The sequence below is a fragment of the Pseudorca crassidens genome, chromosome 6 (assembly GCF_039906515.1).
Source record: "Pseudorca crassidens isolate mPseCra1 chromosome 6, mPseCra1.hap1, whole genome shotgun sequence".
NCBI classification, from domain to species: Eukaryota; Metazoa; Chordata; class Mammalia; order Artiodactyla; family Delphinidae; genus Pseudorca; species Pseudorca crassidens.
The window spans coordinates 18,921,227-18,933,625 of record NC_090301.1 but is presented as its reverse complement, the minus strand read 5'-3'; the positions used below and the strand labels follow the sequence as shown (position 1 = coordinate 18,933,625).

The 12,399-nt window shown below is 59.0% G+C and overlaps 1 protein-coding gene across 1 annotated transcript; it reads left to right on the top strand.

Annotated features, from left to right (window-relative positions):
• The first annotated feature begins 237 nt into the window (after window positions 1-237).
• WNT10A (Wnt family member 10A) lies at window positions 238-12,088 on the top strand. Its single transcript, XM_067740538.1, has 4 exons — window positions 238-808; window positions 1,887-2,149; window positions 8,134-8,513; window positions 10,924-12,088. Exons 1-4 carry the CDS (start codon window positions 696-698, stop codon window positions 11,419-11,421), a joined length of 1,254 nt encoding a protein of 417 aa, XP_067596639.1. The 5' UTR covers window positions 238-695; the 3' UTR covers window positions 11,422-12,088.
• Window positions 12,089-12,399: the final 311 nt, after the last annotated feature.

Genomic DNA, 12,399 nt, shown 5'->3' with positions numbered 1-12,399 from the left:
CTCACTGGCACCGCCCTGTGCCTGATCGCACAGACCCCAACACCTCTCCTCGCCCCCGCCCTCCCCACCGCTGCTCCCGCCCCGAATCCTGAGCGGACACAGTGGCCTCGGGACGAGTACACGCCTCTACCCGCCCCCCCTCGCCCCGTCGTCATGACGTCACGTGGGGTAGAGCCCTGAGACACACTGCGGGGGGGCGGGGAGGGAGGCGGCGGAGCTCCCCGAGCCGGGACAGTCACTCACTCACTGAGCGGTGGGGCCGGGCACAGACAGCGCCGCCCCCCCCACCCCCGCCCGCCTCGCACGCCCTCGGAAGCGCAGGCTCACCGCGCTGTGCTGGGGGGGCTTCCCGGCACCCCAGCCTCTCGTCCCTCGCCCGCAGCACCTCCGGGCCCCCCCTTACCCTCGAGAGGCACCGGGAGTTGTTTCAGGGGGCCCTCGGGAAATTCCCCGAACCCCTGTGCCAGGAGGTGCCCGGTGAGCCCGCCCGCCCCCACCCCCCCGAGGGCGGTGCCCGGGGGCGCTGCCCCATGGAGCGGGGAGGCGGGCACCGTCTGCTCCCGGAGCCGTGACCCGAGTTGGAGCTGTGTGTCGCAGCCGCCCCGACCCTCGCGGATCATGCGCCGTCGCCCCTGGCTCGCCGGTCCCACCGGGCTGTGAGCCCCCCATTCCTGGCCCATCACGGCCCGCGCGCGATGGGCAGCACCCACCCTTGCCCCTGGCTGCGGCTCCGACCTCGGCCCCAGCCGCGGCCCGCGCTCTGCGCGCTCCTCTTCTTCCTACTGCTGCTGGCTGCCGCCTTGCCCAGGTGAGCCCTCACCTTATGCCCCGCCCTCCTGGAGAGCTGGGACCCTCAGCCACAGGGGCGTCTGAGCTCCTGCTGGGGCAGGGGACCCTGGAAGGAGGGAGGGACGGTGTCGCGGGAAAGTGCTGGTGACCAATGAAAGAGTACTCTCACAGGAGAGGGTTGAACTGGTGACAGAATAAGGGCAGTCCAGGGAGACAGGGCAGTGCCCAGGAGAGTGAGGGCTGCTAGAAGGGGAGGTGTGTGTTTAGGGGGAAGCAAGTGCCAACCTGGAGTCCCTGCTGTGCTGGGGGAATGCACCCCCACCCCAGGAGTAAAACTCAAACTGCCCTGCTCCACCTTGCAGATCGCCCCCAGGTGGGGACAGGGGTTGGGGGCCAAATGAGGGTAGCCCAGGTGGGGTCAGTGAGAGATTGCAGCTAGAAGGGTTCTCAGTATGTGTGTGTGTGTGTGTGTGTGTGTGTGTGTGTGTACGTGTGTGTGTCTCTTCGTCTGTCTGTGGTCGAGTGAGCCCAGCAAGCTGTGTTGTAAACAGCAGTCTGTGTGTGCACACGTGTGTGAATGCGAGGGCTCATGGATCAATGTATGTTAAGATGAACATGTGTGTGTACTTGTGAGTGTCTGTGTCTATGTGTATAACTATGTCTGATGAAGTGTACGTGTGGGTAAGTGTTCCTGCGTCTGTGTGTCTACCTCATTGTGTGCGGAAGTGTGCCTGCATGAATGTGACTGTCTGAAACATGCCGTTTGGGAGTGGTCTCCCGGAGAACACTGCATGTGAGAGCATCTATGCCTGGGGATGTACTTATGAAATACTGTGTGTGCAGGCATACCGGACGTGTGTGCATTTGCACGTAATCTGTGTGGGTGTGCAGCTAGGTGGGTCGTGTTGGAGGGGATGTTGGTGAGAAGGTCGAGGAAAGGAGAATGTTTAGGGGTATACTGATGGGCTCAGCCTTCAAAAGCAGGGGTGGGAACAGAGGAATTATGGCCTTTGGGACAGAGTGTGTATAGTTAGGTGGGGCCCTCCCAGCCCCCGAAAACACTCACCCACCCCCACCCCCACCCCACATGCCTGCAGGTCTTCACCCAATGATATTCTGGGCCTCCGCCTCCCCCAGGAGCCCGTGCTCAACGCCAACACAGTGTGCCTGACATTGCCAGGCCTAAGCAAGCGGCAGATGGAGGTGTGTGTGCGCCACCCTGACGTGGCCGCCTCGGCCATCCAGGGCATCCAGATCGCCATCCATGAGTGCCAGCACCAGTTCCGGGACCAGCGCTGGAACTGCTCTAGTCTTGAGACTCGAAACAAGATCCCCTATGAGAGTCCCATCTTCAGCAGAGGTAGCTGCCCTTCACCCTTGACCTTCTGCCCACCCCACTCAGCACTTCCACTCTGGAACCTATCTGCCAGCCGTCCCCTAACCCACTCCCTCAAGCCGGCAACCTCCCCAGGTGCTCATCTGCCAGCCGTGCCGCTCTCCTGCCTCTTTCTGCTCTGGGAAAGTCCATGAGGGTCAGACTAATGGGTAGATGTGGCTCCAGGCTGGGCTGTGTGGGGTGAGGGCAGCAGGTTTCACGCCTGAGAATTGAACTCCTGGGTTATCTGCCCTGAGACTGACGCTGCATATCTCAGGCCCAGGAAATATCCGTATCTGTTGCCTGCCTCAATTTACCCTCTACCTAGTAAACACCATGTAGAATGGAAGCCTGGGATAAAGTACCCAGAATCAACATGAAGAGGGGTCAGGGACTTTTGTTAAATGGTGTAGTTGAGGGAAGCCTGGGCAGGTAAAACTGTACTTCTGCAGAAGCTCTTCCCAGTGGGGTTACACCACCAGCCTCTGTGTCATCCTTGCCACCCCTGAAAATCCTCTCTAAATCAGAGGCAATGGGTGTGTGCCTACCTCCTGCCCAGCAGGCCTGACGGCCCTGGCAATTCCTCTTCCCCTCACAGCTCAGAGAAGCTGCAGCCCACTATCTGTCCCCCTCCCTGGACTTCTGGGTGACCCAGGGTCTACCCTCACAATCCCTTGAGTGGCTTGGGCTGGAGGTGACAGAAGGTTTTGTCACTCATTTCCACTCACACCCACCTCCTGCCCTGGTATCTTAGACTTTGACTCAGGTCTTTTGGGAAAGGTGGGGGTCCTGTCTCCTGGATGGGCCTAGCTGGGTATCTCTCTCTCCCCTCAGCTGCTTGAGTGGGACAGTGTGGGGACCTGGCTCCTTGCGACTTGTACAATTCTCAGGTGACAGTAGAGGAGGAGGGGTACCCCTGTACCCTGTGGCCTTGGGGCCCAGAGGCTTCTGGGAGAGTCAGACTCTAATGTACCCGAACTTCAGAAAGAACTCAGAGTCAGGGGCCTTTCCCTTTCCACCAGGACCCCTCCTTGCATCCCCGGAGCCCCCAAGTCAGGGGCCACGCCAGCCTCCCCCAGCCCAGCCCAGCCCCGCCCCCGGCCGCCCGCCCCGCCCCCGCGCGCCCAGGGCGCTGTTTCTCCCCGGCCGAGCCCAGCCCGACGCGTGTGGCGGCATGCAGCCGCGAACTAATCCCCGCGGGCATCGGCAGACGGCTCCCGGCCCCAGCCGCGTGCCTCTCAAAAAGCGCGCCCCCCTCCCCAGGCTGGCGCTCCCGCCCCTGAGCCCCTGAGTCCCTGAGCCCCTCCAGCCGTCTGCCCAGAGAGGCTCCCCGCGACCCCCGCCGGTCGGCCGGCCCAACTCAGGTCCGGCGCCCCGCCCCGGCCGCCCCCGCTGCCCTCTCCCTCGCGGACACGAAGTGACAGGCCACGGCATCTCTCCTGACCCGGCCGGGCCGGGCCAGCGCTCGCCGCCGCCGCCGCGCGCCCGAGCCCACTCGCTCCCCGAAGTCCGGTTCTCTTTCCAGCGCTCGGGCCCGAGCTTGTTCCAGGTTCTGCTCACTGGGGGCTCGGGCAGGCATTGAGGTTCTCACCCCTGCCACTTCGGGTGAGGCGAGGCTAGCTCTTCATCCCTCTTCCCGGCCTCGGTGTCCCCTCTTTCCACTCTGGTCCTCCTGTCCCCTCTAGACTCTCAGGAGTCCCTATTGCTTCGCCCGGGTGAGGCCTGTTCGGGCTGGTGGAGGACACGGGGGGCTTTGAAGCTTCAGGGCGAGTTCCGAGAGGTGGAACCCCGCGGGGCTGGCGCGGTGCCAGATGCTCCCGGGTTCACCTGCAGTTTAATAAGCGGGAGGTGAGCTGGGGGGACGGGTGTGGGGAGAGGTGAGGTGTGGATGCGGGAGACTTGCCACGGCTAGCCGGCGCGGGGCGGCGCCCAGCGCCGGGAGGGGATGGGACAGTGGGTCCTAGGCTCCCGCAGGGAGGCTGGCCTCCTTCCTTTGGCCTCGGAACACCGTCCTACCTCTGTGGTTTCTGCCCCCCACCCCCCACATTGCAACACCTCATTTCTACCTCTCATTCCTCGGAGGGGACTCTGGGCTTCTGGAAAGAAATTTCCGCTCCCTCCACCTCCCACCTCCAGGGGCCACCATTGCCGTGTCCCCCTCACTCAACACTTGTGGGATCATTTTTTTGGTCCATCTTGGCCCATCACCTCAAGGACTAGCTAAATTTGAATCCCATGGGGCCCATCTTGGTGGTAACCAGCCCCTGGACTGGATCCTTCCCCCAGTCTCCCTTATTTTCAAGCCACAGATTGTCCATCATGGGGTCAGGTGACCCCAGTTTCCCCCACGTGGACTATCAGGATGCCCACCCCCCTTCTGACCCAAGCTGCCAGTGGGGTTCTCTTAAAGGTGCACTCTGCCATGTTTAAAATTCAGAGACTGCTAGAAGGAGGTGGTCCCCCAGGTCTTCCATCTGAATGCTGTTACTGTCATCTAATTGTCCTGACACCTTCCCTGAGATGGGCTGGGCTGAAGGGAGGGAGACGGAAGTATTCTTGAGCACCTAGAGTGGGTGCCTGGGAAGCAGGACATACAATAGGGCTTTACCCAACCAAGGAGAGGGATGTGAGGGTGCTGGGCCCTGGGAGTTGGGGCACAGAGAGAGGGGCCTCTAGCGGGGCTAGAAACAGTCCTAAATAAGCTGTGAGAGGACCCCCCAGCCCAGGCACAGCTATGACCTAAGTGCCGAGGGCAGTGGTATCCCCAGCTTTCTGTTCTGAGGATCCACAGGGTTGGTGCCTCGATGGGTGAGTTGCTGGACAAACAACGGCTACAGGGGAGCTCTTCATTGTGAGGACTAGAGAACCCCTCCATCTCTTACTCAGGATGCGGGGATCAGAGGGACATTTGGGGAAGGGGCTACTTTGGGCTGGGCTTGGGCACTGGAGTGAGAGGGGATGAGAGGACAGGGAGAGGCTTGGTGGAGGGGAGTGAGTAGGTTCACACAGCGGGCACTGGAGCACTCATGAAGTTTGGGTACTGCCCTCTCTAAGGCCCAGGCCCATTGAGAATGGATGGAAAGAGGGGGTTGCGGCTCTGCAGTAAGCCAGGCTCCCAGCCCAGGGGAACCCAACAATTTGAGTCCATCCTCTGCTCTCCAAGGCCCTGGCTCTTTCATCTCCCACCTCCCTTTTACATTTATCCTCAGGGAGTCTTTGTTTTATGCCTAGGTCTCCAGGCTTGGGGTATGTGGTGGTACTCAGATGGGGGGAGACTGAGGCACAGGCAATTCTATCCCAGGATTACTTAAGGTCCTATTATTCTCGTGGCACCCAATAAATTAGCCAAAACATATTAAGTACTTGCTGTGTGCTTGGCACTGTTCTAAAGCACTTTATCTGTACTTTAGTATCCTCAAACAATCCCCGTGCAGTAGGTCCTATCATTATCTTCATTTCCAAATGAAGCTAAGAGAGGTTGGTTAACTTGCCATTAGTCACACAGCTTGTATGTGAGCTGTAGAGCCAGGACTCAAATGCAGGCCAGCTGTCTTTAGAGAATGCCCTCAACCCCCTGCGTACTGCCTCCCAAGCTACAAGGCCACCATGATTTCCTCCCGTGTGCCCAGAGGTGAACTGGTGCAATGGAGGAGTAATCCAAGAAATGGAACTGATATGCACGCGCGCACACAACACACACACAAACACCTACCCGTGTTTGTGCAAACATGTGGCTACATTCAGTGTCACCCCTAAGTGTTCCCACGTGCACACAACCCTCTCTCTCTCCCCAGCCCAGGCACATGAGCACGCACAGATTATTTGTGCACAGATTATTTGCACGGACGGAATGGAGACCAGACCTCTCCCCTCTCCTCCCTCTTTGACTTGAATGGGCAGGGCTCAAGCTTCTCTATCCCCTCCTAGCTCCCACTGGCTCGGGAATCCTCTCTCTTCCACACTTCCCTGCCCTCCAAACCTCCTCCCCCAGCCCCTTCCTGGCCGTTGGCTTCTTCCTGTAGCAGCAGCTGACTCCACTTAGATGCTGGCAGTCCCTGTCCCAGATCAAAGGCAGGGCGGCTAATTGTGCGTCTTAAGGAGCCCCCCACCCCCAGTGCTCCGGGCAGCCCAGCTGGCCAAGGCCCCTCCCCTCTCCCTCTCCAGCTGGCCAGATGGCACAGTGCCTGCATCTGCCCCAGACAGTCGGGGCCAGGACTGAAACTGGGGCCCTGAATAGGAGCGGGGGGCAGACCCAATGGGCTGGACTTCTCTGAGGCCTGAATGCTTGGATCAGAGGATGACCACACAAGCCCTGCCCAGTCACTCCTTCAGTGGCTGTGACAGCTGCCAGAGGCCATTAGGATGGTGTCTTTAGCTGCCTGGGGTAGGTAGGGGTGTTCTCTGTAGGCTGTGGGCTTTCTCCAGATTCCTCTAGGCCTGCCCTTGAATGTAACAGAGCCTGGAAAATGGTGTTTGGGTTGGCCCAGCACATTCCCCTGGACCAGCATCTTGCTCTTTCCTGGTGCCATGCATAGACAGGGCCATAGGACTGGGAAGTGGGCTACCTGGGTTTCTTACTCAGCAGCTTGTCTTCCCCAGAGCCAATGTCCTTCAGCAGAAGGTGGCCAGGCCTGCTGGGAGAGCTGGGGCTGTGTCCAGCTCCATAACTCCTGCAGCCTCGGGCATCTCTCCTGGTTGGCTCTCTGGGATCAGTGAGGCCTCCAAGTCCTCCCAGTCTTTGGAACTGATGTAGAAGGACCCAATTTTGTTTTGTTTTGTTTTTCTGAATCTCTGGCCTCTACCAAGCTATCAGCCTCCAGATGGGTTCTGGGCTCCCCCACAGGTGTCTATGGCACAGGTGGATTCTTCTCCTAGTGTGGGAGCTGTTATGACCCTTAGTTTCTCCCACTGCTTGAACTCTCTCAGGTTCAGAGGCTGGTCAGTAACCAGTACCAGAACCTGCCCCTCGCCGGTCCTTTCTCAGATGCAGAATAAGGAAGAAGCAGCTTGCAGGTCCCAGAGCCCTACCCTTCTCCGCAAGTAGGCCTCCCCCTGCCACAGGCCCAGAGGATGGCTCAGGCTTGGGAACACCAAGGAGGAAAGCAGTGTAGACAAGTCCTGGACTCCTGAGAGTGGCTCATCAGGGAGTCTTTGCACCCCTAAGCATCTCAGGAAGGCATCTACCTTAGCTAACCGTTCCTTCTCAGTGTTCAACACCGCTATGTGATTAACCCTGAGCAGGCGGTGGGCTCACCTCCAGCATCCTTCAAACAACCTCTTCAGCTGACCTCGACCGACCACAAGCTGGTCGGTGGCTGGTGGCTGGGCGATGCCCTTTTCTGAGGAGAACTTCTAGGATGTCCAGACAGGCAAAGGGGAAGTTCTGCTGGCTCTTTTGTTTGCCTCTCGCACGTGGCCATCAGACAGTGTTCTTTGATGGGCCTAAGGGGGTGCCTGCAGGCAGGAGATCTTGGGGCCGGGAACTTTAGGACACCTTCTCCTCTTACTTACCCTTCTGCCCATTAACATCTCCTGGGGCCCTGAATTCCATCACTGGTAATATTTTTTAGGTTAAAATTTGCCTTCTTTCTGCAGGCTTATCTTAAAATTGCAGATATCACATGAGAGGTAGTAGCTTAAGTCCCTGATGGTTAAAAAAAAAAATTAATGTTTACTAGATACTTTCTGTCCAGCAGGAGAGATGTAGTCTCAATTCTGAACTTGCTAAGGGTGAAGCAAGGGAAAGGAGTTCAAAACGGAGGGCTGTGGGAGAGACCTCTCCCATTCCATTGTGTGCAGAACTTCCAGTGTGATTTCTGCCCCTCTTTGAATCTATGCCCTTGTACCAGATTCTCCCCCAACACTGGGCCTCTACTTCCTCTCAGTATGGTGAGAAGGTTGGGCAGGGAGGGCAGAGGGATGGGATGTGGAGGCTCCTCAAAGGCTGTTTCCTGTGTCTCTCTGCGCAGGTTTCCGAGAGAGTGCCTTCGCCTACGCCATCTCGGCAGCTGGCGTGGTGCACGCGGTATCCAACGCCTGCGCCCTGGGCAAGCTGAGGGCCTGTGGCTGCGACGCGTCTCGGCGCGGGGACGAGGAGGCCTTCCGTCGGAAGTTGCACCGCCTGCAGCTGGAGGCGCTGCAGCGCGGTAAGGGCCTGAGCCACGGAGTTCCCGAGCACCCTGTCCTGCCTTCTGCCAGCCCAGGCCTGCAGGACTCCTGGGAGTGGGGCGGCTGCAGCCCCGACGTGGGTTTCGGAGAGCGCTTCTCTAAAGACTTTCTGGACTCCCGGGAGCCTCACAGAGACATCCATGCGCGCATGAGGCTCCACAACAACCGAGTGGGGCGGCAGGTGAGAACCCCATCCCTCTGGGCCTGCTCCAGACCCCTCTGCCTAGGCCCCTCCCCTCCCCCAGGCTTATGTCTCCTCTGGGGACCACACCACTCTCCCTAATTCAGCAGCTTTCTCATTGCCCCCCCCTAATTCAGTCATCAGATGTGTTTTGGATAACTACTGTGTGCCAGGCGCTGGACTAGGCCTGGGAATATGGGGATAAAACAACCCCTGCCCTGGGATAGCTCCCCTTCCACTGAGCAGCCTGCTTCTCCCATCTCCTGCTGTGAGTAGTGGGGAGAGCTCTGGGCTGCAGTCAGGACCTCAGAGTCTAGGCCCAGCTTTGCAAGTCTGTCGCTCCCCCTGTAAAATGAGAAGGTTGAACTGCATCATCCATAAGGCTCCCCAGCACAAATGTTCCATGATTCGGTGCTTTCCTATGCTGGGACCCCCCTCCTCTCCCAGGCTTTATGTGCAGAAAGAGGGATTCCTGCAAAGGGAGATCCCTAGGGGCCACTGTGGTACTGTGTTATGTTGTCGTCCTCCTTTCTCCCCATACTACCTCAAAGGTCATTTATTTGAGAGAGAGAGAAGAAGAAGAAGGAGAGGGAGAGGGAGAGGAAGAAGAAGAGGAGGAGGAGAGGAAGGAAGGGAGGGAGGGAGGGAGGGAGGAAAGGGGAAGTAATAATACCCTGCATTTAGTTTATTGAGCGCTCGCTCTGTGTTAGGCGCTGCCTGGGGCATTTTACTACACCCTATTTCACCCCTACACCTACCCATGAGGGTTCTATTATTAGCCTCATGTTCAGATATGGAAAGTGAGGCACAGACAGACTAAGAAGCTTGACGAAGGTGATGCAACAAGTGAGAAAGTGGCAGAGGCAGGGTCCATCCCCAGGCAGTTGAGCCCTGAGCCCTTTTGTTCTATAGTGTAGTCTACACTAAGTTGCCTCTCTGGCCCTCAGCACCTTCTTTTCCTGGCTCTTCCACCCCGTCCCTTCTCTTGGCCCTGCCCAGCCTGCTCAGGCCTTGTTTCTGGCTTCCCCTCACTCTAGCTGGCACTTTCTCCATCTCACTCCCCTTTCTCCTGGCTTCTCAGCCCAGGCCAGTTCACCTTCTTCTTCCACAAAGACTGGAGCTGATTCAGCTCTTCCATCATGACCGAGAGGTGACGTAAACTGAGGCATAGCCACCCTCAGGTCACGTCCAGCTCCCACCCAGTCCTGTCCGGTCCGTGCAGCTCTTTTCCCAAGCTTTGATACCATCCTAGCCCATAGCAGCAGTGCCTCCTCCTCCTTGTTAAACTGGTTAATTAATGGCTGCTGCCTGTGGGAAGCAGATGTTCTGGAGCTGTTGGCCAGGGGAGGCACGGGGCTGCTTTCCACGTGGTGCTGACACCACAGGCTGCACATACAAGCTGTAGAGCCCTTTAAGACTTGGAGGAACGGGGTCCCTCTCTTATGGCCCTACTGCCCAGGTTTGGGGGACCCAGGTCATTTTTTGGATGGGGGCAGCGGGGGGAGGAGGATGTGGCCAGTTTCCTCTGGGGTCTCTGGTGAGGATGATGTGAAGGCGCTCTTTGGGAGGAGGCTCCGGAGAGCAGCCTGAGAGCTGGGCAGGGGCTGGGTACGTTGTATTCCTGTAACTAGCTCCCTTGGAGGCCTGGGAAACTCTCTCCGCTTTCATTGCCCTGGGGGTCTGGCTCTTTGGGTTCCCTTTGGTTCCGTACTCAGGTAGGGCCGTTGGTCCCTGTTGGTGCTCACTGTTTCCCAGGAGGAATGGTGGCTCTCAGCACTGGGCAGAATAAGCACCAGACAGTAGAATGGGAGAATGGGAGGGGACGGGGGGGAGGGGGAGGAGGGGGTGTCTTCCCAGTCCCTGGCCCCTCTCCTTAGGCTCCCTGAAAAGTGCTGCAGGGCCCAGAGGAGTTAAGGTGCTTTTTCAGCCTCCCCACAGCCTCCGCTCACTGCCTGGAGTGAGGCCAGAGGCTTTGGGGCTGGGATGTAGTGGGGCCAGCACACCCCAGCTCCTGGTCCTGCGGGTTGGAAGGAGAGGGAATTTCCCTGAGGATCTGGGGTCCCCCCTCAGGAAGCAAGAGCCTAGAGCCCCAAGGGCCCCCCTGCAGCTGCTGGGAAAGGCGGGGGGTGGGGGGAGAGGAGGGGAAGCAGGAAGGAGGGAATTCCCCCAGGGTCTGGCCGGGTGGGAGGTGGATGCGAGAGCAGCAGAAAGGTAGGCAGAACTCTTCTCCTGGCCGCCTGGTTTAGGAGCTGTGCCACCCACCCACCCACCTGGGGCCTCAGCTTTTGCCTCCGTTCAATGGGGGTTGGTTTCCAGAGCCTCTGAGAGTCTCGAGGGCCGGTGTCTGCGACGGGAGGAGGCCAGTGGGGCTGGCCGCGGGCGTCACCCCTCCCCGTGCCTCCCTCTGCAGGCGGTGATGGAGAATATGCGGCGGAAGTGCAAGTGCCACGGCACGTCAGGCAGCTGCCAGCTCAAGACGTGCTGGCAGGTGACGCCGGAGTTCCGCGCTGTAGGGGCACTGCTACGTAGCCGCTTCCACCGCGCCACGCTCATCCGGCCGCACAACCGCAACGGCGGCCAGCTGGAGCCGGGCCCCGCGGGGCCACCCTCGCCAGCCCCGGACATTCCGGGGCCTCGGCGCCGCGCCGGCACCGCCGACCTGGTCTACTTCGAGAAGTCGCCCGACTTCTGCGAGCGCGAGCCGCGCCTGGACTCGGCGGGCACCGTGGGCCGCCTGTGCAACAAGAGCAGCGTGGGCCCGGACGGCTGCGGCAGCATGTGCTGCGGCCGCGGCCACAACATCCTACGCCAGACGCGCAGCGAGCGCTGTCACTGCCGCTTCCACTGGTGCTGCTTCGTGGTCTGCGAGGAGTGCCGCATCACCGAGTGGGTCAGCGTGTGCAAGTGAGCGGACGGCTCGCCTCCCTGTGCCTGGTCCTCTGCAGCTTGCGATGTTGTCCGGGCAGCGTCGCCTTGGTTCCTGGGAGTGGAGGATGGACCACAAATTCTTACAGGAACCTCCCAGCTCTGAGGTCGTCAAGACGGCAATCACGGGACAGTTCAGGCCCGCTCAGACCCCCTGCTCACTTCTGTGGCCTCCAGGACCGGTTTGCCTCCCGGGTCTCTGACCCAAGCTCAGACAGTTCCGTTGGGCTGGCGGTTGCCCCACACTCTAGGGCAGTGTCAGCCAGGCATCCTCTGGGCCTGCCTCCTTTTATCTCTTCACCCCTACCCCTGGAGGGGGAGGGAATGAATGGAAGCTGATGGGGAGGGGGAGGAGGATTAAAAAGAAGAAATGGACATCACTGAGCTGAAGTGATTCTGCGGAGGCCTCAGACACCCTCCCCCACTGGCCTCTGTCCCTCATCATTTAACAAATATTTATTTTTGCACTCTTTGTGGCCTGGCACTCTGTGGGGGACGAGAGGTGCTGGGGATACAGATGTGAATGCGAGATACAAGACCTGCTCTCTTGGAGTTTACATTCGGGCTGGGGAAGATGAACAGTAAACAAGAAAACACACAAACAAGGTCATTTCAGACAATGCTATGTGCTGTGAAGAAAATAAAGCAAAGTGCTGGATGTAGAGTGATTTGTGGGGAGTGGGGCCCCTCTAGATAAAGCTACTGGTTGGGGAAGACCTCATGCTGAGACTGCATGAGAAGGAGAGCCATGCACAAATTGAGGGTAAGGGCTTTTCAGGCAGAGGCCATGTGAATGCAAAAGCTCTGAGGACAGAAAGATCTCAGGAGGAGCAGCAAAGAGGCCAGTGTGGTTGGAGTGAAGAAATCAAGGGACAGATTAACAGCAGAGGAGCTGCTGGAGGGGGGTGGGGGATGGGGAATGGTCACATTATGCATCCTTCCAGGCCAAGGTAAGGGATTT